Source organism: Mustela erminea, chromosome 10 (assembly GCF_009829155.1).
Source record: "Mustela erminea isolate mMusErm1 chromosome 10, mMusErm1.Pri, whole genome shotgun sequence".
NCBI lineage: Eukaryota > Metazoa > Chordata > Mammalia > Carnivora > Mustelidae > Mustela > Mustela erminea.
Window position 1 is genome coordinate 9,171,929 of NC_045623.1, and position 27,951 is coordinate 9,199,879.

Genomic DNA, 27,951 nt, shown 5'->3' on the forward strand with positions numbered 1-27,951 from the left:
TATAATTAGAAGAAGTAAACTTACCAAATATATTAGTGGAGTGTCCCTTCCGTGCAATAGGTCTGAGTTCATTATGCCCCCATCCATATATCCTATAATTATCCCAGGCATGTTTCATCATCTGAGAAAGGAAAAATTATAACCAAGCAATTTACATTACTCACAGACTGTTATTTCATCTATCTAGATCATCTATCACTATAGTCTTACCTATTATCCTGTATCTCCTACATTAGAATATTATTCTATTACCATTTGTACCACTGTGACAACACAAATAACCATGCTTAACCTCAGTCTACACAACAGAGAAAAATAAAAAATAAAAAAAACTTGGCCTGCAGGCTGTATTTTGCCAACTCCTGACCTAAACAAAGTGACTAGGTGTGATTCAAGTAGCAGCAATCAAGTCCCTTTATGCATAAAGGAAGGGACTCTCTCGATTTGTAATCTCAAGGTGTACATAATATATCATCGTAGAGCTGATGGAGGCTAACATTCACCCAACATGGAGAAACTAAAAAACAAAAGGACAGAGGTGTATATTATTAACAATCACATCTAAGATGTGAACTTAGTCAAGCCAAGCTTGAAGCCCTCATTTAGAGCCACTAAGCTAATAAATTTTTTTTATCAACTAGCTTGAACTGCACTTCTCACAACCCAAGGAGATCCAAGCTACGCAACAGCAGAGTATTTAATTTATAACAGTTTTTAACAGTGGATTGTGGTATATCAAAAATCTATTCAATTATCAGTATACTATTCATTAAAATATTCCTCAACTTGGTTTTTTGCAGCTTGCATTATTCAGAAACCAAAACCAGGCAAAGACATTACAAGGAAACTGAAAACCAGTATCTCTCAAAAACACAGATTCAAAATTTCCTAATGAGGGATGCCTGAGTGACTCAATCGGTGAAGGGTCTCCCTTCAGCTCAGGTCATGATCCTAGAGTCCTGTGATCAACTCCTCCATCAGGCTCTTTGCTCAGCAGACAGCCTGCTTCTCTCTCTGCAGGCTGTTCCCCTGCTTGTGTGTTCTTGCACCTGCTCTCTCTCTCTCTCTCTCTCTCTTTCCCTGGCAAATAAATAAATAAAATCTTTAAAAAAACAAAACAAAACAAAACACAAAATTCCTTAACGAAAATCAGCAATAGAGAGAGGATACTGCGTAATGATCAAGAACAGTTTAACCTACAAATTGAAGACTGATTTAACATTCAAACATCAATTAATGTAATTCAGAATAATATAAAAGGAAAAACATCAAACAATCATTTTTATGCCGGTAGACAAAGCACCTGACAAGATTCAACACCCATTCATGATTAAAAAAACTCTCAGTAAACTACAAGGAAATGTCTACAACCTAAAAAAAGGGGATCTTCAAAAAACTTATAGCTAACATCATACTTAATGGTAAAAGACTAAATGCTTAACCCCTAACGTTGAGATCAAGTATGTCCATTCTCACCATTTATTTTCAACAATGTACTGGAAGTCCTAACCAATGTAACCATACAAGAAAAAGAAATAAAAAGCATAAAAATCAAAAAGGAAAATGGAAAAGTACCTCTATTCACAGAGGACATTACTATGTATAAGGAGAATCCTAAGCAATCTAAAAAAGAAAAGTCCACAAGAATAAATGACTTCAATAAAGTAATAGGGAAACAAGTCCAGAAAGCTAAAATCAAATATATTTCTATATGCTAGTAATAAGCAACTCCATTTATATTAGCATCAAAAACATGAAATATTTCAGAACAAATGTAACAATATGTACAAGAATTATATACTGAGAACTATAAAACACTGCTGAGAAACCAAAGAAAACCTAAATAAGTGGAAACATGTAACATGTTCATGTAACACTGGATACTGTTAATAATTCTTCCTAATACATCTACAGATTCAATAAAATCCCAATCAAAATCCAGCAACCTTCTATTTTCATAAAGAAGCTAATTCTAGAAAGGCAAAGGACCCAGAAATGCCAAAGTAATTTTTAAAAAGAACAAAGTTGGAGGATTTAACCTGACATCAAAGCTTACTATAATTTAAGAATTCAATATAGGGTCCTACTGGCATTAAGGGTTATGGAATAGGTATGAGTCCAGAAAGGGGCTCAACAACTACTGATTTTATCATTGGATCCTGAACAAAAGTGCCAACGTAATTCAACAGGAAAAGGATAATCTTTTCAACAAATGATGCTGAAATGACTAGAATGCCCTATGGGCAAAACCTGAAGCACGGCCCTTACTTAAGACAATAAACAAAAAAATTAACCAGCAACAGATCACAGACAAAGGTTAAAATTAAAACTAAAATATGTGCCCATACAAATAATTGTACACAAATGTTCACAGCAACTTTAACCATAACAGTCAAAACCTGGAACACCTGTTGAACAAATGTTCAACAGGTGAATAAATAAAACAAGTTATGGTATACCCATATAATGGAATACTACTAAGGAAAAAATGACCTTCATGTGCAATCTACATAGGTTAATCTCAAAAAAATTATGCCACGCAAAAGCCCAGAAACAAAATATCACATACTTTCGTACTTTATGATTCCATTTGACTGAAACTCTAAAAAAGACAAGCAACCTATAATAATTAAAAGTAGATCAGTGTTTGCCTGTGACCAAGGAATCGGGTGGACTGACCAAAGAGGGGCTCAAGAAAAACATTCTGAGATTATCAATATCTTGATAATAGTTGTTATACAGGTATATACAGCTATCAAAACCGATCAACAAGCAATATTCTTAAAATAGGTACATTTTATTTTTTACAAAATCATGTCTCAAAAAGCTCAATTTTTTTTAAATTTTATTTATTTGGCAGAGAGAGAAAGAGCGCACACAGAAGCAGCAGCAGGCAGAGGAAGCAGCAGGCAGAGGGAGAGGGAGAAGCAGGCTCCCTCCTGAGCAGAGAGCCCAGCATGGGACTGGGATCATGACATGACCTGAGCTAAAGGCAACTGTTTTAACAGCTAAGACACCCAGGCGCCCTTCACCAATTTTTTCCATTTATCACTGTATTTTGAAATACAGTCTATAGGACTAGTTCTTAATTTCTAAAAAAGGTTTAGGTATGTACCATATTCCCCTACAGTTAGCGATAATTTAGCTCTTTTATGCCACTACCTCAGCATACACTTCCCCACTTATATTTCTCGACCCGCATCCTCCCAATGTAATTAACATGTTTTTCTTGTAATTATTATATTACCTTATGCAACTTTTGTTTGCCCCGCTTTTAATCAGTTATCTGAGGGCTTCGGGTTTTGTTTGTTTGTTTACTTAAGTTTTTAATGTAATAATTCTGAATTTACTTCCAAATTATAGATGAGCTCCAAAACCTGTCTCAATATATAATCCAACACATCAGATAAACTATCAGTTCCATTTTATTCTGATATATCCTTCCTGAAGCTCTCTATCCCTCCTGTTCTGACCTCGACTTCTGTTCTCTCAGCCTGAAGCACAGCAGTCACCCTGCTGAGTCCCTTATTCAGAATCCTGAGAATGCCCTTCCTTTCTCTCTCTAGTGACAGATCCCTTGTTGCCAAAATCTCTTCTCTTCCTATTTTTGTGCTGAAGCATATTTTTCAATAGCAATCTGAGAAAATGACTAAATTTACCCTCAGATTTGATTCACAATTTGGCTGAATATATAATTTTCTAAGCTACTGTTCCACTCTCTTCCAGTTTCCAGTATTATGGTTGAGGAATCTGAGGTGCCATTATATACAATCCCATCTTTTTTTTTTTTCCTCTGTAAATGTTTAGGATCTGTTTTTGAATGCTTATTTTTCTAAAAATTTCAGTAGGAATCTTTTTTTTTTTTTTCTATTTTTTTGCTCATTGTTGTTCCATGTCTGGTAGGTCCTTTCAATCCCTAAGACCCACATTCTTTAGTTTCAGCCAGTTTTTTTAAATTGACTTCTTCTCATCTATTTTCTTCATCTAATCACTTGTCAAATGTTCCTGACTAATCTTACCTTCTTGTTTGCTCAATCTCTTTCTTTGTTCTACTGAGAGATATGTTCAATTTTATCTTCCAACTCTTCTAGTGAATTTTAAAATTATATTTTTTTAATTTCTAAGAGCTCCTTCATATTCTATAAATGTTCCTTTTCATAACCTCCTGTTCTCATGAGTTCCATTTTTTTGTCATGCCAATGACAATTTTTTTTTTCTTTTTTGGTCCTCCCCATATTGTTTCTATATTCTCTGAATTCCTGAATTCTTCCATCTGTTTTGTTTTCTAATGTAAGAAACTTTCCTGAAATGCCTAGTGATCTTTGGTTTGTTCTTCACATCAGAGGGAGGCACTTACAAGATAATTAAATGCTGTCAGTGAATGAGCCAAACTTGAGCTGAGCCTCATCTTAGGGACTACAGGTGAACCCAGGGGTTTTCACTGAGGAACACTCTAGATCTTTTCTCTTGGGCCAGTCTCCCCAGAGAAGTCCGCCCGTCTTCTGCTTATTGAATACGAAAACCTGGCTGCCAGAATTCGGAGAGTTGAGCAGGAGAAAGTGGTCTCAATATTCAGAACACTTTTCACTTATTCCCTCCTCTCTGACCACATTTTTTGTGTTTTCCCTCAGCCATAACTGGTATTCCCCAAATTCAGACCTCGTCTAATTTATCCCTCAAAAAGGTATAGTATACTCTAGTCTTCTGTTGGGGAAGGGAAGGCAGCAGCTAGGATGCCTAAGCTGGAGAACTGGAGATCTAAGAGTTATGAGCACTTTTTAAAATGTTCAAATAATCCCTTTCTAATGTCATTTTATACCCCTTCCTTCAGAAGTAACCAATGTCTCTAATCCTTGAAACTTTCAGGTATTCCTCAGTTCACATCATCTTGTCTCTTGTTAGTTTCTTCCCCTATAAGCTTAAGGTTCAACTTTCTCTGCCTGCTAAGCCAGTGACCATAATGTTTAACAGGAGCCTACCTGTACAGGAGGTCTTAAAATGTTTCATGTTGACTTGTAAGAACACTGGATATATGGATATTAAAGGGTTAACTCACCAGGTCTAGGCTGTCCAAACCCTGTACATCCCAAAGAAAGATCTGCCCTGTGCCAGACTCCTAGAAAATAACCACTAAATCTTATTACCCTGCCTTTTAGAGTACCTTAAGTGTAGCCTTGGGCCATGTGAACAGTTTCTGCTTACAATGTGATTTATGGTGGGGGCCTTGGGTTACATGATATCAGCCTGACCTCTTGGAGGTGTTAGAGAACTAAGGTCAGTCACGCCTACATAATGAACCTCAAATAAAAGCCCTGGACAGCAAGGCTCAGGTGGACTTCCCTGGTTGATGATACCTCCTTACCATACATCACTGCTGGACACTGTCCATACCACTCCACTGAAAGGGGACAGCTAGAAACTTGCATCTGGTATCTACTGGACTCTCTCATATGGGCCTTTCCTATTACTAATTTTAATCTGCATGCTACTGCTGCAATAAACCCAAACCATGAAAACAACTGCTTTGTTGAGTTCTGGGAATACTTCCAGTAAGTCACTGAGGCTGTGGTGGTCTTGGGAGTCCCCTAAACACACACTGTTATTTGAATTATTATGTACATAGGAAAGTGTTTCAATAAATTCTAATTACATCTAAAAACTAGCAGGTCAGTCATCTCAGGAAAAAAAAAAATCTATCAATGTTTCTCAATACAGTCCAAATAAAGTGCCTACAGCAGCCAGCACATTAAGACAGTCTCCAGAGCTGAGGTAACATCAGAGTACAGCTCTAGTTTGATTCCATTAAGGTCAAGGTTTTATAATAATTCATAAGACCAAGCTTTAAGTACCTGCTAAGTCTTTCATAATCATTACTAGAATATTTCCAAATAGATATTTAACTATTCGAACTAAACTTACCATCTTCTTTTATGATAAATAATCCCTTTGAAATATTGCTGATGCTGTTACAACCTGACAAAACCTTTTTCTTCACAGGCAGTACTTTACCAAGAATCAGCAGGAGTTCTAGTTAATAAAACTTAACTGTAGTATTCACTAAATTCCGCCCCCTCCCTACACACACACACATACCATGGCATTCTCTTTATCTCCAAATAATTCCTAGAATAACAATTTGAAAGACTTCTGAGACTAAACATTTAAAGAATCCTGAAGTCAATCGGTCCCCATTCTTTAATCTTTTGAGACTCTTTGGAAGATATCTGCAGTACGGGCAGAAGGGTTTGATGACCTATTCTTTAAAAGATGGCAGATAAAATGCTAATTTTTCAGAGGCATGTTTATGAGGAGATTTGCATAGTATCTAGCAGAGTCCCTTGTAACTAAACACTTCAGAAATTTCTTATTCAATGATAAATTATTTACAGATCTATTCTCCATTATTTATAAAATGTTGAATATCAAAAGCTCCCTCAACAGAGAGTGGTATAATGATCCAAACAACATTATATCAAAATTTCAAGTGTCCAATAATTATCTTATAATCCCTATTAAGAAAGATTATTGCCAACTTGGAATCTGAACTATGAGCATGACCCCAAAACAAACAAGAACAAAGTATGACACCATAGATGATACAAAGGCATATACATTTAAATCTAGTCAAATACCATAACCTCTCCACATCATAAATCTTGTTTTATTACCTCTTTAATTTTTTCCCTTTTCTTTCTTATGTCATTATCTTCTGGGTCTCCACCATTTATTCCTATTAGATTTGGTATAGGGACTGGTGGCAGTGGCTTCTTCTCTTTTGCCTTCATCTCTTGGACTACCTTATTTTTCTCTGTCTGAATTTCTGCTCGAATTTCCTCTCTCGACTTTTTTAATTTTTCTTTTGCTTCTTCCAAGGCCTTCTCGTGATCTGCTCGAATTTTATTTCTCAAACGTTCCTCTTCTTCCCTATAAGAGAATAAAAAAAGGTCTGGTAAGAATGATCCTTAAGAACTTCAATCTTTGAACCTAAAATTTAAAGTTTCCTGAGCCAAACCCTGTTAGAAGCCATTAAAAGGTAAGGATGATCTGTGAAAGAGACTCAGATAAATCTGCCCAAATAGGATAAATATAACTTGTTATAAGCCCTGGATGCTGAAGACCAAACACTTTACAAGGTGGAAGAGGGAACCTAGAAAGAAAGTTACAATTGCAGGAGCAGTGAGAACAGAGCAAAGAACAATCAGTAACTTATCAGAAGACATGAAGAAAGAAAAGGGAGGGGGAGGGAGAAAAAAAAAAAAAACAGAGCAAAAACAAGACGGGGGAGAGAAAATAAAAACAGAATTAAGTATGGGGAAGGGACAAAAATATAAATACAGGGTCAAGGAAAGTGATAAGTGGAAAAGAGAAGATCTAGGGAAACTTTTCATTTATTATTATTAGTACATGATATGCTTCTAAAACTTTTATATTTTGAAAATCCTACAGATCTTAACACAATTCCCAAGTGTTGTGGGAATTGAGAGAGAACAGATTCCAATTCAGTAGGTCTCTATGAAACCCTTGACTGTGTTTTACGAAGAGCTCCTCTGATGAATTCTGGTATGCACACAGGACACCACAAACCGCAGGTTTTCTACCCTGGCCTACTTTTGTGAGAGCTTCATCTTCTCTCCACTTCTACCCCCATCCACATGAATGAATACAGGAGTGGTAGTTACTGTTTTCGACATCAGCCAATGATGACTGCTCTAAGGGTAAATATCTCAGTAGTCACCAGAGTCAACTCTCTAGACATTCAATTCAAACTCTACCGGACCTACAACATTGCTGTTGGAAACAGAAAATGGAACAGCCAGTTTCTTAAGAAATTCAATATGTAATTACCACAAAATTCAGCAACTGCACTGGAAATTTATCCCAGCAAAGTGAAGGTGTATGTTCATTAAAAACCTATTCATAAGCCCATCACAAAAGGACAAGTACTATATGATTCCACTTATGTGAGATATTTAGGATAAACAAAATCCTACAGAGTAGAATAGTGGTTGCCATAGGATGGGGGGAGAAAGGGAAATGGGAAGTCACTGTTTTAAGGGGTAGAGCTTCGGTTTTGCAAGATCAAGAGTTCTGGAGATGGTCACAAAACAATACAAATGCATTTAATACCAACACACTGTACACTTAAAATTAGCTAAAGTATTAAGTGTTATGTGTATCCTACCACAATTTCTAAAAAAAACTGGAGGGGAAATCCTATACAGAAATGTTTACAATGACTTTACCTATAATAGGCAAAAACTGAAAACCACTGAGGTATCCTTCACCAAGTAAATAAACAAACCACTGTTTATACTGTGGTCTAGCCACACTATGGAATACTACTCAAAATAAAAAGAAACTATTCATACACACTTGAATGAATTTCAAAGGTATTACTCCGTGAATGAAAGAAGCCCATCTCAAAACATTACATTCCACTTTATTCCTTTTACATGACATTCTCAAAAAGACAAAAATCTAAGAATGGTGAGTAGGTCAGTGGTTGCCAGGAAGTATGGTTGGGAGAGAATTACCTTTAAAGGAATAACACATAAGAGAGTTTTGGGGGATGAAAGCATTGTTATGTAACCCAATTATCGTGATTATGGGAATACATATTTGTGTTTAAAAATCACAGAACATCCAGAGAAAAATACCAGTTTACAGCCTAATATTAAAAATAAAATGTTAAATGTTTAGAGAAAAAACTGGATTACTAGCAGTAAAGAGGGGCTGATGAGGGAAACAGGAGAGAACACCAGAGACAGGGCAAACAAAGAGGCACCTGAAGGCAGGGAGAAAGAATCCACGGGGCCTCCAGACAGAGTGGAGGTGGGAAGACTGCAGCAAGGATAAGCCAAAGCTGGCCCGTGGGTGAATTCATGAGCAATTCTGGGCTGCTCCGTTCAGGAGACTCGGGCAAAAAAGGGCATCGTCTGCCTTCCAAACTGCCCCCCTCTCCTTACCAACAGAGAAACACTGTGCCCAGCCCACAAATAATGCCTCTATGTCAACCAAGTCTCTCTCAAATGCCCCTGCAGCTAGGGGTGATCACACAACCCTATTCCAACCACAGAGGCAAAGGAGGACTACTAGGAAATAATTTCCTTTTGGAATTAAAAAATGGACAGAACCATTTGAGAAAAGGGCCTGTTAGCTACTAAGACCAAACCTATCAAAATACCTACTCCTATCTTCAGCTGTGGTTGTGATGCCTAAAACCGTGACAGCCATTTTGCAGGCAAAAGGCTTAGGGATAAATGAACAACATGGTTCAGGAAAAGAAAAGAAAGACGTAAAGTGCTGCTGATATCATTAGGTTGCTACCAGGGCCTTCAACTGCCAGTCTCCAGATTTCGGGCTCTGTGAAGCTGAACCACTTAGGTGTTCTGTCACTTCCACCTGAGAATGTTCCCAACTCCCTCACTCAGTGAGCAAACAATGCACACAGAGTGAGGAAAGCAGTAGGCCTGGGACTAAGTCCCAAAGAAGAGTACCATCAAACAGGAAGGACTGGTTCTTTCAAGGGCAGTTTCTGTCCTGATGAGTGGGAGAGACTCCGTCAGGAACAATGCTTCCCCTTTCTAGCTCCAAGCACCATGTTACCACTGAAAGGCACATGGAAGCCCCCACCATGTTTGCAATGGCTCACCTGGGCATCACTTTAGAAGCACCCTCATGCACCAGCAAACCTCCACCAACAGCTGGGGATTACATGCTGCCTTCTCGAGCCCACCCTAAGGGCCACAATACATTCGATGTCCCTCTCCAAAGCTTCACAATGCACAGGGGTATTTTAAAGGCTCTGCGAAGTTCTGCAATAAAGGTGCCTAGCATAATACTGCCCAACCTTTTTTAGTCACACTCCCCCTTCCAGCACACCCCTTTTAGCATGCCATGAAACACTGTCACAGATGAATGTTCTCAAACTATGCTATCAACCAACTAAGGCTTTGGTAGAACCTGCCACTTTTTCGCTGTGTGACATTAGATGTGTAACACCTCTCTGAAGCTTCTTTTCCCATCTGTGAAGAGTATCCCCACCAACCTTGCAAGACTGTTATGAGGAATGGATGAGATGACACAGGAGTCTAAGAGTACAGAGAAGTCCTTATCAACACAAGTTTCATTCCTTCCCTTACCACCTATCCTCTTCCTCACCACACACACACACACACACACACACACACAGAGCCATTTAATGATCAGGGATAACATCAGTGTCCTCAGACACCAGGGACCAATACCCAGGGACACCTTGCAACTTTTCAGCATCCCTGCACTGAATGACATAACACTTATGGGCAAACCTACAAGGATTTAGAGGGCACCAAATGCTCTTAAAATGTGGCTCACCTCCTGCAGAACTAGCAGAGAACTATGCCCTCTCTTTTCCATTCCTGACTCCTTTGCCCATATGCCCATAACAGCAGCTGGGGCCTTCAAGATCACCTTAGAAATAAAAGGCATAATGAGCATGAGTATTGGGAAGCCCATTTTCATTCACTATTTTTACTAATTAAATACTAATACCAATGATTTCTCTAAAAGCAAAGAAGTATATTTGAGAGCAACATGTATATGTAAACAATCTTCAAATTACACAGTTATTTTTAAAAATTAAAAAAACTGAACCATCTAAATTTTAGTCCTCTGTAAGAAAGCCCCCAGTCACTTTACCCCACTTTTGCTATTGTTATGGCATCCAAACGTTGTTCAGTAGAACCTATACTGTTGCAATACTTGTGTGGTCTCATTCAGAAATATTTTGAAAACCTAAAGATCTATAAATTTGCATCTGTCCCTCAAAATAATTTTTTGTTTAGCAGTTTAGTGAATACAGTCAGCACGGAATAACCACCATAACTTGGAGTTCAAAGAAAGACCAGTCTAGTCCTCATCAGGAACTCCAGAGTCCCAAGGAACTGAGCTGAATCTCCCATTAACTGGGTGCCGAGAAGAGTCATTTTATAGTCGAGGACAAAAAGCACCTAAGGTAAAAGTACTTAATCCAAAGGCCAGGAGACAATTCCTTTCCAGCTCTGCCCCAACTTACTCTGCAATCTGACACAAATCATTAAAAACCCACAAGATCAGTACTTTCTGGGTAAACACATATTAATACTACCCCAACTACACCACTTGGCTACTGATATCCAAGGTAAGTAGAAGCACTTCATAAAATGTAACCATTAATTATATCAAACACCCTAATCTCTCTGATAGTTTTCTTCTCTCTACATACACATATCAAATTTTTATTTTCATTTTGGTCTACTTTCAAGGGGCTCTTCAAATTTTTAGTGGCCAAATTTCCAGATTTGCCATTACACCAGCTAAATCAACTCTTTTGGATGTTTATTTTCACTTAGTTCATCTTTTACTTATGTATTTTGAAGATTTTTTGTAACTTTGATATCTTCAACAGATATCAACGTTGAACTTGCACCTGTATATGTTTCCGCTACCTTTCCATCAGTGCCTTTTATCTTTCTGTGCAGTAAACAATCTGGCCCCATCCAAAGAGAAGTCTGGCCTTTATCATACCTCAACTTCTGGGAGGATATCTTTCATATCTGACTAAAGCATTCTTCTTCATGGTGAGTGCTGGCCATACCCAACCTTAGGGTGGGGCTGGCCACATCTGAGAGTCCTAGAGTTAGGGCAGGCCACACTAGAAACACCAACTCTATGAGGGTGAGGGTTCTGGGTAAAACAGTTTCACTGAGAATGAGTTCAATCATGTGAGCAATCAATTAATTGCGCCTATTTAACAAAGCCTCAATAAAAACTCTGAATACCTGGTTAGCAATACATACTGGCACACTCTGTGGGGAGAAGACACTAGAAGCTCCACATATGGAACCTTCCTGGACTTTATCCAATGTGCTTCCTCCTTTGGCTGACTGTAAACGCTATCCTCTCCCTATAATCTACAATCCTTCTGTAAGTTTAACAGCTTTCAGTTAAGCTCTATGACTGCTAGCAAATTACCAAACCTGAGGGTGGTTGTGGGAGATCCCTGAAATTGCAGGTGGTGTCAGAAATGATGTTGTCTTGTGGAGAGATGGAACTTAAACTTTGAAGCTGGGCTAACTCTGGACACCTTCCAAGGCTTCCAATAAAATCTAGTCTTACATATACTGGTTCTCATGAAATCTGAAATTGCTTTCTACCAATTACATCTTAATGTGTAATATTTAACTCACCCTATACATAATGTAAGGACTTGTTGTTGTTGTTTTGTTTTTGTTTTGTCCTTCCATGCACCCTTGGTCCTTGAAAAGCAAAGGCAAATGACAACAGCTGTTGTGGCTTAAATCATGTAAGACACTGGTTTAGTCAATGACTTAGATTATCTTATTTAATTCTCACACCAATTTATGAGGTACCCTCTATTAAGCACTGTTCTCCATCTTATTAGAAAAATACTATGGCACAAAGAGAAAAATTTAGTAATTTGTTCAGGGTCGTAGAGCTAGTAAGTAGAGAGCCTAGACACAAGCATATGCATTTTGACTTCTTAAACATTTATGCAAATAGCACCTTTCATGTAAGAGATGAATTGTATTTAAGACTTTGTCTCTTACTGTGTAGATACAAACACAATTTCTCAATCTTTCCTCCCTTTTTCTTTCATCATATAGCCCTCACTTTTTAGCTAAACACATGCTCCTGCTAAAAATAAGATCTATTTCTCAGGCTCCCTTCCTGAAACTGCCCTATAGAATTTGTGTGATCACAAATAAGCTTTTATCTTGCTTAAGCCACTGTTGTTTTGTGACTTTTATGCTTGGTAAAATGACCTAATATTAACTGAACTACTCACTCTCCAACCTAAATGTTCTCTTTCCCTGAGGCTTTCATTAGTATCTGAGGGCTGATATGCCAGAAAGAAACTAACCAGGTGATAAATTTCCCTCTCCAATTAGAGTACTAAAATAAGTCATGTTAGGAAACATTCTGAAGAGCAAATACAATCCTCAATTACATAAGGATACATAAAATTACATTGAAGTCTTATTTGGCAAAGATTGAGGGGGATATACAAATACTCTCTCCCTCTCTATGCTTCACCTAAGGAACATGAAGTCTCATCCATCCTTAAAACTAAATCAATAAAAACTTCCCTCAAAACTGCCTGTGTCCACCTTTACCAGTGCCCCCTTTCTTCTATCACTATACTTTTTCAAAAGCACTACACTTGCCATTTCTACTTTCCTTAACCTCACATCACGCTTCTATCCATCACAGTTAAAAACTGATAACCAAGTTTATCCATCCTTTGAAACCACCTCTTCCTCACACTTGCCTTTCCAACAAACTAATCACAGGTTTTACCACAACCAGTTGCCCCAAAAATGTCGTATTCCATCTCCACTTCTGTTAAAGAGTACTCTATGTACTCTTCCTAGTCAGCATCAACCAACTGTATTTTCTCAACTATTATATATACATGTGTGTATGTGTGTATACATATATATGCATATGTATATATACATACATACATATATACATACATACATACACACACACACACAGTCAGCCTTTCCCAGGTTATATATATGTGTGTGTGTGTGTATATATACATGTGTATATACATATACACACACGTACGTGTGTGTCAGTGTCCATGTTGTCCATGTTATACATATACACATATATACATACACATGTATACATATATACATACATATATATGTATGCATGTCCACACATGTGTGTCCACATATGTATGTATATACACATACATACACATGTATACACACACACACATATATATAACCTGGGAAAGGATGACTGTGTGTATATGTGTATATATATATATACATACATATACATACATATATATACATACACACACACACACACACACACATACAGTCAACCTTTCCCAGGTTACTAAGTACTCCAAATCCAAATTCTAACAATATGTAAGACATTGCCATCGACTATTTGCCAGTTCGACATGTCCAAAACAGAACTGAATGATTAATATGGAAAAGGGACAATCACAGGCTAAGTTCATTCACAAACACAGATTTTTTTTCGTTTTAAAAATATCAGCAAAGTTAACAACAATAATAAAACATGGAAAAAATAATTCATCATAACTAATTATGATCAGTTATAATCATAACTTACTCCAGAAACAATAGCTTAACATTAGAAAATTCCATCCATTAATTTACCTATTATTAAAGAATAAAATTATGTAAATCACTCAGTAGAAACAGAAAAGTGATAAAATTCAACACCCATTCCTGATTTTAAAACCTTAGAGCAAGGGGCGCCTGGCTGGCTCAGTCAGTAAGGCCTGCAACTCTTGTTCTTAGAGTTGTAACTCAAATCCCACCTTGGGCAGAGGAGATTATTTAAAAAATAAAATCTTTAAAAAAATAAAACCTTAGAGCAAAGGAGAAAAAGAGACCTTTTTCAACCTAATCCAAAACCTAGAGCAAATAGCAATCTAAACAGTAAAACCTTAGAAGCAGTCCCTTCAAAATGAGGGAAATACGTAAGAAAGCTCACCATCCAAACTTTATTTGATTGTACTAGATGTCTTAGCCAGCAAAGTAAAAGATGAAAATGTTAAGAAAAAGTTCAAAGTCTTCTGTCATAGATAATATGATTTATACATAGGAAACCCAAAAAACCTACAAATTATCAGAAATAAGAGTGCAGCAAGGAAGGGAAGAAAATGAACAGAAAGCAGACACCCAATAAACATCACTGCCTTTCCTTCCTTCCCGTTTTGGGTCTCACCTTTCTAGACTCCAAGCATTCAAACTTCCACTGATACATTCTTTTCTCTTAAGGTAAAGCCACTGTTTACATCAGCTTTCATTCACACCCATTATTTCACTGCTAAGACTTCCAGGCCCTGTCTTCCAATTTAGATTTAAGAAGCATAAAAGCCCTTAAAGACTTTGTCAGATAACTTTTCTAAAGCATTAAAAGTGAGGAATTTTATCACAGTGACTCTTACTAATCTCCAAATTTTAATAACCCTATGAGCTGACTAAAAAACATGCTGAATGAATCAAAAACATAATGCTATATTCCAAAAGATAAATGACAATGACCTATATGATGGCCTTTAAAAAAAAAAATTTTAAGATTTTATTTATTTGAGAGAGAGACAGAGCACAAGTGGGAGGAGGGGGAAGATGAGGGACAGAGAGAGAGGGAAAAGCAGATTGCCCATTAAGCAGGGAGCCTAACACAGGGCTCAGTCCCAGGACCCTGAATTCCAGGACCCTGAGATCATGACCTGGGCCACGGCAGCCACCCAACCAACTGAGCCATCCATGTATCCATGATGGCTTTGTTCTTAATTATAAAATATTAACCTTTCAAATATCCTGTATTTTAAAAACACTCTAAAGGAACTTCAGGATCCAAGAAAGCACAACAAAAATCTGTGAGGTAATTATGTAAATAGCTATTTGTGCACAATCATAGGCCAAGAATGGTTTTAGGAAACAACCATAAGATAGTCAACAAGAGATACAAAATATACTAGAGTAAGAATATTCTACCAGGCTTAGTGACAAGTGCCTAGAAGAATTTAAGACCTTCCAAAAAAAAAATGCCACTGCTTCAAGGTCATAAAGGTTGAACTCCTGAAACTCAAGCTAACTAAAAGATAAAACCATGCTAATTATTTTCCGAGGGTTATTCACAAATATGGTGTAGGATAATTCTTCACAGCAAATGAATGCATTCTACATGCACAGAACATACTACCATACAAATGACAAAGAACTTTCTGAATGTTACTCTTTTAAGCTAAACCGTGTACCTTCTGGTGTACTGATTTATAGTTAAGAACCAAAAAGCATGAATTCTATCACATTTAGGTTCCCTATTCTACAAGAGTGAATCCATTCTTAAGAAAACACATTAAAAGGAAAGCCCAACTGTTCATCAGTACAACTGGTCAGTCACCTGAAAAAAACTAAAAGAGATTCAAAGTGAAACAAAATTCCCTGAGAAATCCAATGACCCTCAAATCTCCATACCAAATCCACTTACTCTGATCATGTGCACCCTATATAATACCAAGTTCTTTCATGTTCCCATTTTAATAATGCAGCTCATGAAACATCAACACAACTCACTGTCTCTATCTTAAATTTGGCAGATATAGGTCATCCATATGGTCATTAAAAAAAATTGTTTACAACAGAGAACTGTTACATATCAATCTGACTACATTTTAGGGAATTTTAGTTTGAGTTAATTGTAATTTCAGATTAAATCACTAGTTATCAGTCACTGAATTAATTTCAGCTTAACTCAATAGTAAAAAATATTTACCAAATGTGAGGGGCACTTAGCTAGGTGTAGGGAATACAAAGAAAAATAAAATATTATTTGCCCACAGGAGTTAACAATCCAATAAAAATGCAAACTAAGTAAATATAAAATGAGTGGATCACAAAAAGATAAATAACTACAGGTGGTATACCAGGGACTGTAGGTTAGACTGAAGCAGTAAGATATCCACAGAAAAGGTATTCTCTAAGCACACGTATGCCTTGAGAAGATTTACATAGGAAAATAGCTTAGAAATGCATGATCTTCAGGGTACCTGGGTGGCTCAGTTGGTTAAGAGTCCTGACTCGGTTTTGGTTCAGATCACCATCTCTGGGTCAAGGGACTGGGCCTGAGGCCCGCATTACGCTCTGCGCTCAGAGGTGACTCTGCTTGGGATTCTCTCTCCCTTGTCCCTCTGCCCCTCCCTGTTCCTCTCTAAAATAAATAAAAATAAATATTGAGAGTAAAAAAAAAAAAAAAAAAAGAAATGCAAGATCTCCAAATCCAAATTAAAATGAAAAACATGAGTTTTCCAGGCAGATCAAGAAAACAAGGGCATGCTAGGCATAGAAGGGATAGTATGTAAAGATATGGAAGAAGTGACCCAACACCCCAGTTAGCAAATAAGTTGCTGTATCCACTAAATAGTGTGTGTGGTGGGAGGTGGTATGGTACAGTAGAGTAAAACAGACTGGACATAACAAGGAAGCTGGAGAGGACAAAATCTTAATCATGAATAGAGCTTGCATTGCGTCCTGATGACAAAAGGAAGCCACTGAATGACATCTACTTGAAAATGGCATACCTCTAACTTAAATTTTTTTTTTAATTTTTTAATTTTTTATAAACATATAATATATATTTATCACCGGGGTACAGGTCTGTGAATTGCCCGGTTTACACACTTCACAGCACTCACCAAAGCACATACCCTCCCCAATGTCCATAATCCCACCCCCCTTCTCCTAACCCCCCCTCCCCCCAGCAACCCTCAGTTTGTTTTGTGAGATTAAGAGTCACTTATGGTTTGTCTCCCTCCCAATCCCATCTTGTTTCATTGATTCTTCTCCTACCCCCTTAAGCCCCCATGTTGCATCACCACTTCCTCATATCAGGGAGATCATATGATAGTTGTCTTTCTCCGCGTGACTTATTTCGCTAAGCATGATACACTCTAGTTCCATCCACGTTGTCGCAAATGGCAAGATTTCATTTCTTTTGATGGCTGCATAGTATTCCATTGTGTATATACACCACATCTTCTTTATCCATTCATCTGTTGATGGACATCTAGGTTCTTTCCATAGTTTGGCTATTGTGGACATTGCTGCTATAAACATTCGGGTGCACGTGCCCCTTCGGATCACTACGTTTGTATCTTTAGGGTAAATACCCAGTAGTGCTATTGCTGGGTCATAAGGTAGTTCTATTTTCAACATTTTGAGGAACCTCCAAGCTGTTTTCCAGAGAGGTTACACCAGCTTGCATTCCCACCAAGTGTAGGAGGGTTCCCCATTCTCCGCATCCTCGCCAGCATCTGTCATTTCCTGACGTTAATTTTAGCCATTCTGACTGGTGTGAAGTGATATCTCATTGTGGTTTTGATTTGTATTTCCCTGAAGCCGAGTGATATGGAGCACTTTTTCATGTGTCTGTTGGCCATCTGGATGTCTTCTTTACAGAAATGTCTGTTCATGTCCTCTGCCCATTTCTTGATTGGATTTACTTGTACTTTGGGTGTTGAGTTTGATAAGTTCTTTATAGATTTTGGATACTAGCCCTTTATCTGCTATGTCGTTTGCAAATATCTTCTCCCATTCTGTCAGTTGTCTTTTGGTTTTGTTAACTGTTTCCTTTGCTGTGCAAAAGCTTTTGATCTTGGTAAAATCCCAATAGTTCATTTTTGCCCTTGCTTCCCTTGCCTTTGGCGATGTTCCTAGGAAGATGTTGCTGCGGTTGAGGTCAAAGAGGTTGCTGCCTGTGTTCTTCTCAAGAATTTTGATGGAGTCCTTTCTCACATTGAGGTCCTTCATCCATTTTGAGTCTATTTTCGTGTGGTGTAAGGAAATGGTCCAATTTCATTTTTCTGCATGTGGCTGACCAATTTTCCCAACAGCATTTATTGAAGAGGCTGTCTTTTTTCCATTGGACATTCTTTCCTGCTTTGTCAAAGATTAGTTGACCATAGAGTGGAGGGTCTATTTCTGGGCTTTCTATTCTGTTCCATTGATCCATGTGTCTGTTTCTGTGCCAGTACCATGCTGTCTTGATGATGACAGTTTTGTAATAGAGCTTGAAGTCCGGAATTGTGATGCCACCAACTTTGGCTTTCTTTTTCAATATTCCTTTGGCTATTCGAGGTCTTTTCTGGTTCCATATAAATTTAAGGATTATTTGTTCCATTTCTTTGAAAAAGATGGATGGTACTTTGATAGGAATTGCATTAAATGTGTAGACTGCTTTAGGTAGCATAGACATTTTCACAATATTTATTCTTCCAATCCAGGAGCATGGAACATTTTTCCATTTCTTTGTGTCTTCCTCAATTTCTTTCATGAGTACTTTATAGTTTTCTGAGTACAGATTCATTGCCTCTTTGGTTAGGTTTATTCCTAGGTATCTTATGGTTTTGGGTGCAACTGTAAATGGGATTGACTCCTTAATTTCTCTTTCTTCTGTCTTGTTGTTGGTGTAAAGAAATGCAACTGATTTCTGTGCATTGACTTTATACCCTGACATTTTACTGAATTTCTGTACAAGTTCTAGCAGTTTTGGAGTGGAGTCTTTTGGGTTTTCCACATATAGTATCATATCATCTGCAAAGAGTGATAGTTTGACTTCTTCTTTGCCGATTTGGATGCCTTTAATTTCCTTTTGTTGTCTGATTGCTGAGGCTAGGACTTCTAGTACTATGTTGAATAGCAGTGGTGATAATGGACATCCCTGCCGTGTTCCTGACCTTAGCGGAAAAGCTTTCAGTTTTTCTCCATTGAGAATGATATTTGTGGTGGGTTTTTCATAAATGGCTTTGAGAATATTGAGGTATGTGCCCTCTATCCCTACACTTTGAAGAGTTTTGATCAGGAAGGGATGCTGTACTTTGTCAAATGCTTTTTCAGCATCTATTGAGAGTATCATATGGTTCTTGTTCTTTCTTTTATTGATGTGTTGTATCACATTGATTGATTTGCGGATGTTGAACCAACCTTACAGCCATGGAATAAATCCCAATTGGTCGTGGTGAATAATCCTTTTAATGTACCGTTGAATCCTATTGGCTAGTATTTTGGTGAGAATTTTCGCATCTGTGTTCATCAAGGATATTGGTCTATAGCTCTCTTTTTTGATGGGATCCTTGTCTGGTTTTGGGATGAAGGTGATGCTGGCCTCATAAAATGAGTTTGAAAGTTTTCCTTCCATTTCTATTTTTTGGAACAGTTTCAGGAGAACAGGAATTAGTTCTTCTTTAAATGTTTGGTAGAATTCCCCCGGGAAGCCGTCTGGCCCTGGACTTTTGTTTGTTTGGAGATTTTTAATGACGGTTTCAATCTCCTTACTGGTTATGGGTCTGTTCAGGCTTTCTATTTCTTCCTGGTTCAGTTGTGGTAGTTTATATGTTTCTAGGAATGCATCCATTTCTTCCAGATTGTCAAATTTGTCGGCGTAGAGTTGCTCATAGTATTTTCTTATAATTGTTCGTATTTTCTTTGGTGTTAGTTGTGATCTCTCCTCTTTCATTCACGATTTTATTTACTTGGGTCCTTTCTCTTTTCTTCTTGATAAGTCTGGCCAGGGGTTTATCAATTTTATTAATTCTTTCAAAGAACCAGCTCCTAGTTTCGTTGATTTGTTCTATTGTTTTTTTGGTTTCTATTTCATTGATTTCTGCTCTGATCTTTATGATTTCTCTTCTCCTGCTGGGTTTAGGGTTTCTTTCTTGTTCTTTCTCCACTTCCTTTAGGTGGAGGCTTAGGTTGTGTACCTGAGACCTTTCTTGTTTCTTGAGAAAGGCTTGTACCACTATATATTTTCTTCTCAGGACTGCCTTTGTTGTGTCTCACAGATTTTGAACCGTTGTGTTTTCATTATCATTTGTTTCCATGATTTTTTTCAATTCTTCTTTAATTTCCTGGTTGACCCATTCATTCTTTGGAAGAATGCTGTTTAGTCTCCATGTATTTGGGTTCTTTCCAAACTTCCTCTTGTGGTTGAGTTCTAGCTTCAGAGCATTGTGGTCTGAAAATATGCAGGGAATGATCCCAATCTTTTGATACCAGTTGAGTCCTGATTTAGGACCGAGGATGTGATCTATTCTGGAGAATGTTCCATGTGCACTAGAGAAGAATGTGTATTCTGTTGCTTTGGGATGAAATGTTCTGAATATATCTGTGATGTCCATCTGGTCCAGTGTGTCATTTACAACCTTTATTTCCTTGTTTATCTTTTGCTTGGATGATCTGTCCATTCAGTGAGGGGAGTGTTAAAGTCCCCTAGTATTACTGTATTATTGCTGGTGTGTTTCTTTGATTTTATTATTAATTGGTTTATATAGTTGGCTGCTTCCATGCTGGGGGCATAGACATTTAAAATTGTTAGATCTTCTTGTTGGACAGACCCTTTGAGTATGATATAGTGTCCTTCCTCATCTATTATAGTCTTTGGCTTAAAATCTAATTGATCTGATATAAGGATTGCCACTCCTGCTTTCTTCTGATGTCCATTAGCATGTTAAATCATTTTCCACCCCCTCACTTTAAATCTGGAGGTGTCTTCGGGCTTAAAATGTGTTTCTTGTAGGCAACATATAGATGGGTTTTGTTTTTTTATCCATTCTGATACCCTGTGTCTTTTGATTGGGGCATTTAGTCCATTAACATTCAGGGTAACTATTGAGAGATAGGAATTTAGTGCCACTGTATTGCCTGTAAGGTGACTTACTGTATATTGTCTCTGTTCCTTTCTGATCTACCACTTGTAGGCTCTCTCTTTGCTTAGAGGACCCCTTTCAATATTTCCTATAGAGCTGGTTTGGTGTTTGCAAATTCTTTCAGTTTTTGTTTGTCCTGGAAGCTTTTAATCTCTCCTATTTTCAATGATAGCCTAGCTGGATATAGTATTCTTGGCTGCATGTTTTTCTCATTTAGTGCTCTGAATATATCATGCCAGCTCTTTCTGGCCTGCCAGGTCTCTGTGGATAAGTCAGCTGCCAATCCAATATTTTTACCATTGTATGTTACAGACTTCTTTTCCCGGGCTGCTTTCAGGATTTTCTCTTTGTCACTGAGACTTGTAAATTTTACTATTAGGTGACGAGGTGTGGGCCTATTCTTATTGATTTTGAGGGGCGTTCTCTGAACCTCCTGAATTTTGATGCTCGTTCCCTTTGCCATATTGGGGAAATTCTCCCCAATAATTCTCTCCAGTATACCTTCTGCTCCCCTCTCTCTTTCTTCTTCTTCTGGAATCCCAATTATTCCAATGTTGTTTCGTCTTATGGTGTCACTTATCTCTCGAATTCTCCCCTCGTGGTCCAGTAGCTGTTTGTCCCTCTTTTGCTCAGCTTCTTTATTCTCTGTCATTTGGTCTTCTATATTGCTAATTCTTTCTTCTGCCTCATTTATCCTAGCAGTGAGAGCCTCCATTTTTGATTGCACTTCATTAATAGCTTTTTTTATTTCAACTTGGTTAGATTTTAGTTCTTTTATTTCTCCAGAAAGGGCTTTTATATCTCCTGAGAGGGTTTCTCTAATATCTTCCACGCCTTTTTCGAGCCTGGCTAGAACCTTGAGAATTATCATTCTGAACTCTAGATCTGACATATTACCAATGTCTGTATTGATTAGGTTCGGTATTGCCTCTTGTTCTTTTTATTGTGGTGAATTTTTCCGCCTTGTCATTTTGTCCAGATAAGAGTATATGAAGGAGCAAGTAAAATACTAAAAGGGTGGCAACAACCCCAGGAAAATATGCTTTAACCAAATCAGAAGAGATCCCAAATTGTGAGGGGGGAGAAAGGGGATAAAAAGAGGTTCAGAAAGAAAGAAAGAAGAAAAAAAAAAAAAGGAAAGAAAAAAAAGAATTAAAAAAAGAAAACGAATAAAGAATAGTATAAAAAAGAAAAATATATATATGTATTAGATAAACTAGTTAAAAAACGTTAAAAAAGAAAAGGGTAAAAGTTAAAAAATTTTTAGCAGAAGAAGAGAAAAAAAATGAAAAAGAAAAAAAAATTAAATTAACTGCAAAACTAAAGAATCATAGGGAGAAAGCCATGAGTTCCGTGCTTTGCTTTCTCCTCCTCTGGAATTCTGCTGCTCTCCTTGGTATTGAAACTGCACTCCTTGGTAGGTGAACTTGGTCGTGGCTGGATTTCTTGTTGATCTTCTGGGGGAGGGGCCTGTTGTAGTGATTCTCAAGTGTCTTTGCCTCAGGCGGAATTGCACCGCCCTTACCAGGGGCCGGGCTGAGTAATCTGCTCGGGTTTGGTTTCAGGAGCTTTTGTTCCCTGAGCGCTTTCCATAGAGTTCCGGAGGACAGGAATACAAATGGCGGCCTCCTGGTCTCCGGCCCGGAGGAGCCGAGAGCCCAGGTCCCCACTCCTCAGTGCGCCCTCAAAGAACAGCACCCAGTAACTCCCGTCTGCCTGACCTCTGGCCGCTCTCCGAGCTCACCGAGCCTGCAACCAGTTCAAGGTAACCCCGAGCTGTGAGCTTACTGTCGGCTCTGTCTCTGTAGCCGGCTTCCCCGTTCTAATACCTGTGAGCTCTGAGACACTCAAACACCCCCATCCTTCTGTGACCCTGCGAGACCTGAGGCCACGCTGACCCCGCGTGGGCTTCACCCCGGTTTAGCCTCTGGAGCGATCCCTCAGCGGAACAGACTTTTAAAAGTCCTGATTTTGTGCTCCGTTGCTCCGCCGCTTGCCGGGAGCCGGCCCCTCCCCCCGGGGTCTAGCTTCCAGTCATTTGGATTCACTTCTCCGCCAGTCCTACCTTTCAGAAAGTGGTTGTTTCTCTGTTTCTAGGATTGCTGTACTTCTTTCTTCGATCTGCCGATGGATTTGTAGGTGTTTGCAATCTTTAGATAAGCTATCTAGCTGATCTCCTGCTAGCTGAAGTAGTCTCAGCCTGCTACTTCTCCGCCATCTTGACTCCTCCCTAACTTAAATTTTAAAAACAAAAACAACGCCTCCGGAGGACTAATGCGAGGGAAAGGGAGTTAGGAAGGAAGATGAAATAGGAAATGGGAGTTAGGAGGTCACCCAAGCAAAAAATGATAAGGACCTAATAAAAATCCATCTAAAGTAGATATGGAGGGGCACCTGGGTGGCTCAGTGGGTTAAAGCCGCTGCCTTCAGCTCAGGTAATGATCCCAGGATCCTAGGATCGAGCCCCGCATCAGGCTCTCTGCTCAGCAAGGAGCATGCTTCCCTTCCTCTCTGCCTGCCTCTCTGCCTACTTGTGATCTCTGTTAAATAAATAAAATCTTCAAAAAATAAATAAATAAAGTAGATATGGAGAAGCGGGACCAAATATCAGAGACCCTAGAAAGGCAGGACCAATAATAAGGTTAAGTAAGTGATTAAACATGAATGGGAAAAGGGAGTTATAGGACAGGTTTTTCACTCTACTGACTGGATAAAAAGGGGTAAGCATTAACAGAAACTAGAGAAAAAGTTGACCTGGAGTAAAGGAAAAAGTGAGAAAGAAATGAGTAAGTATGGTTTTACACACGCTGTGTTTAAAAAGCCAACAAAGCAGGGGCGCCTGGGTGGCTCAGTGGGTTAAGCGTCTGTCTTTGGCTCAGGTCATGATCTCAGGGTCCTGGGATTGAGCCCTACATAGGGCTCTCTGCTCAGCAGGGAGCCTGCTTCCACCTCTCTGCCTGCCTCTCTGCCTGCTTACGACCTCTGTCTGTCAAATAAATAAATAAAATCTTTAAAAAAAAAAAAAAAAGCCAACAAAGCAAGCAGATTAAGATCTCCAGGGCTTTTGACATGCATTCAGAAAATCATCAGCCTATAGGAGGAGCCGGCTCCCACCTAACTTTCCACTTATATGGGCGAATTTTATGGTATGGAAAGTAAACATCATAAAGATGTTTATTAAAAAGCAGAAGCAGTTATGCAGATATCAGACAGCAGTCTGCAGAGCAGGGATAAAGAGGGTTTTATTATAATAACAGGGTCAATACATCAAGAGAATATAGCAAGAGAATATAAAAGAATGTAAACATCACACATCAGAGGGTTTCAAAATATATGAAGCAAAACTGACAGAAAAAAAAAGGAAAAACAGACAAATCCACAGCATATTAGGCAAATCCAACACCATTCACTCAATAATTCATAAAAGAAGAAGGAAAATCAGTAAGGACATAAAAGACACACAATACAGCTTCAACCAACCTGACCTAAATAACATTTATAAAAACACACTACCCAACAACAGCAAAATGCACATTCTGTTCAAATGCAAACAGAACATTCACCAACACAGACCATTTTCTGACCTGTAAAACAAGCCTTAATAAATTGAAGAGAATTCAAACCATACAGAGTATGTTTTTTGCTATACAAGGATTAAAGTGGCAATCAATAACATGAAGGGATCCAGATAATCTCCAAATATTTGAAAGCTGAATAATACATCTCTCAATAATTAAGGATCAAAAAGAAATCAAAAGTGACACTACATGACTACAGTGGTGGCTGCATGTAAGTGTGCATAAATTAAACACTACTGAATATACACTCAAATGGCTGAGTTGTATGGTGTGTGAATTCGATCTCAATAAAGCTATTTTTTAAAAAATTAAATTAGAAAGTGGCTTGAACTAAAAGAAAATGCTAATATCAAAATTTGTAGGCGAAGCTCAAGGAATCCTTACAGTAAATTCACAGCACTAAATGCCAGCGTGAAGAAAAGAAGAAAGGTTACAGGAACAGTTCTAGCATAACCAATCCAAATTAGAAAGATCTCATATGAAGGACCTCAGGTTCAAACTTAATAGAAAAAAAAGTTAGCAGATGAAAGGAAATAACAAAAGTGAAAAGAAATAAAAGAGAAAACTGAAGATTGAGCAAAACCAATAAAACAAAGAGTTTTACTCTAAGATTTTTAAAAACAGGTAAATTTCTGACAACACTGATAAGAAGAGGGAAAAAGAAAGCCACAAATTATAATAACTGGAACAGAAGCAGCAGCATAACTACAATACTACAAATATTAAAAATTATAGTAAGGGACTATTTTTAACAAGGTTACACCAAAAACTCTGTAACTTACATTCCTTGCTTAAAAAAAAAAAAAAAAATACTCCAGTGGACTCAAGAGGACCTAGACTACTCCCTGAATAGCCAATATCTATTAAAGAAACTGAATATATACATAAAACTTTCCAGAGAACTCCACAGTTCACATGATTTCACTGGTAAACTCCACCAAGCAGGGAAGAATTAGTATCAGTTCCTCAGAAACTCAGGAAACTGAAGAGGGTATACTTCTCTACTCATTTCATGAGGGCATTATTCTGATACCAAACCAGATAAAAATAATAAATAACCACTCCTCGTGAACACAGACAAGCACTTCTATGATTTAAAAAAATAGTAATAACTGAAGTTAAAATTCAAAAATCAAGTGATGCAAGTCACCATATAACAGACTTTTGAGAAATGACTATATGATCATCTCAGTAGATAAGAATTTGGCAAAATCCAATTCTTGTTCCTGATTAAAAAATAAAACCCCAAGCAAACTAAGAATGTAATGCAACATCCTAATCCAATAAGGGGCATCTATGAAAAACCTACGGCTAACATCATCCTTTTTGTTTTTTTTAAATAACTTTTTTTTTTTTAAGATTTTACTTATTTATTTGACATCGAGAGAGAGAGATCACAAGTAGGCAGAGAGGCAGGCAGAGAGAGTGGGGGAAGAAAGCTCCCTACGGAACAGAGCCGGGTGTGGGGCTCAATCCCAGGACCTTGAGATCATGACGTGAGCTGAAGGCAGAGGCTTAACCCACTGAGCCACCCAGGCACCCCAGCTAACATCATCTTTAATGGTGAAAGGCAGAATGCCTCCTCCTGAAGATAAGGAACAAGGGAAGCATGCCCACTCTCACTACTTCAATTCAAAAATGCATTAGAGACTCCAGCCAGTGCAAAAGGACAAGAAAAAATAAGCAACCAGTTCACAGAGAAGGAAGTAAAACTGCATTTATTGACGGACAGGACTGTAGAAACTGTAACTCTTTAACTCTAATCATTTTGCACCTTTCAGACTATGCACAAGCTAACTACCCCTCTTCTGGAATATTCTCTGTTCTGCCCTGATGAGCTCATATGCATTTGTAAAAATCCCACTATCAATATCCAGCATTCTCTATACTCCCCACAACAACTGACACAGAACACTGTATAAATTTCAAGTGTATTAACATGCTGATTTGATAGAACTATATATGGCAAAATGATAACCACCCAGCATCAGCTAACATCTCCATCATGTCATACATTATCATTTCTTATGTGTGATAAGAACATTTAAAATCTACTCTCCTACCTTTCAAGTATGTAATACTGGTAAATATAATCACCATACTATATATTAGATCCCCAGAATGTGTTCATCTTATAACTTTAAGTTTGTACTCTTTAACCAACATCTCCCCATTTCCCCCACTCCAGCCCCCAACAACTACAATTTTAAGTTTCTGTTTCCATGATTTTGGACTTTTTATATTCTACTTATAAGTGATATATTTGCTTTCTCTGTCTGACTTACCTCACTAAGCATATGACATCCTTTGAATGTCCTTTCACATGGGATAATAACATTCCACTGTGTATATACATATATCTTCTTCACCCATATACCCAAACTGACAAGCACTTACGTTGCTACCATATCTTGGTTATGGTGAGTAACACTACAGTGAACATGGGAATGCCAATATCTTGTTTTTAATATACTTTTTTTTATTAACATATAATGTATCATTAGCCCCAGCGGTACAGGTCTGTGAATCACCAGGTTTACACACTTCAAAGCACTCACCATAGCACACATCTTCCCCAATGTCCATAACCCCACCACCCTCTCCCTACCTGGCAACCCTCAGTTTGTTTTGTGAGATTAAGAGTCTCTTATGGTTTGTCTCCCTCCTGATTCCATCTTGTTTCATTTATTCTTTTCCCACCCCCCAAAACCCCCACATTGCCTCTCAACTTCCACATATCAGGGAGATCATATGATAACTGTCTTTCTTCGATTGACTTATTTCGCTAAGCATAATACCCTCTAGTTCTTTTCCACGTCGCAAATGGCAAGATTTCATTTCTTTTGATGGCTGCACAGTATTCCATTATATATATATACATCTTCTTTATCCATTCATCTGTTGATGGACATCTAGGTTCTTTCTATAGTTTGGCTATAGTGGACATTGCTGCTATAAACATTCGGGTGCACATGCCCCTTCAGATCACCACGTTTGTATCTTTAGGGTAAATACCCAGTAGTGCGATTGCTGGGTCGTAGGGTAGCTCTATTTTCAACTTTTTGAGGAACTTCCATTCTGTTTTCCAGAGTGGCTGCACCAGCTTGCATTCCCACCAACAGT

The 27,951-nt window shown here is 38.0% G+C and overlaps 1 protein-coding gene across 2 annotated transcripts in view; it reads right to left on the reverse strand.

Annotated features, from left to right (window-relative positions):
* MAN1A2 (mannosidase alpha class 1A member 2) overlaps positions 1 to 27,951 on the reverse strand; it is a 187,248-nt gene that overhangs the window by 132,347 nt on the left and 26,950 nt on the right. For both annotated transcript variants that reach the window (XM_032303107.1, XM_032303105.1), the window contains exons 2-3: positions 6,669 to 6,924; positions 25 to 121 (exon numbers count right to left, since the gene is read on the reverse strand). In XM_032303107.1, coding sequence (XP_032158998.1) covers positions 25 to 121; positions 6,669 to 6,924 — 353 coding nt within the window. The remainder of the gene's footprint in view (positions 1 to 24; positions 122 to 6,668; positions 6,925 to 27,951) is intronic.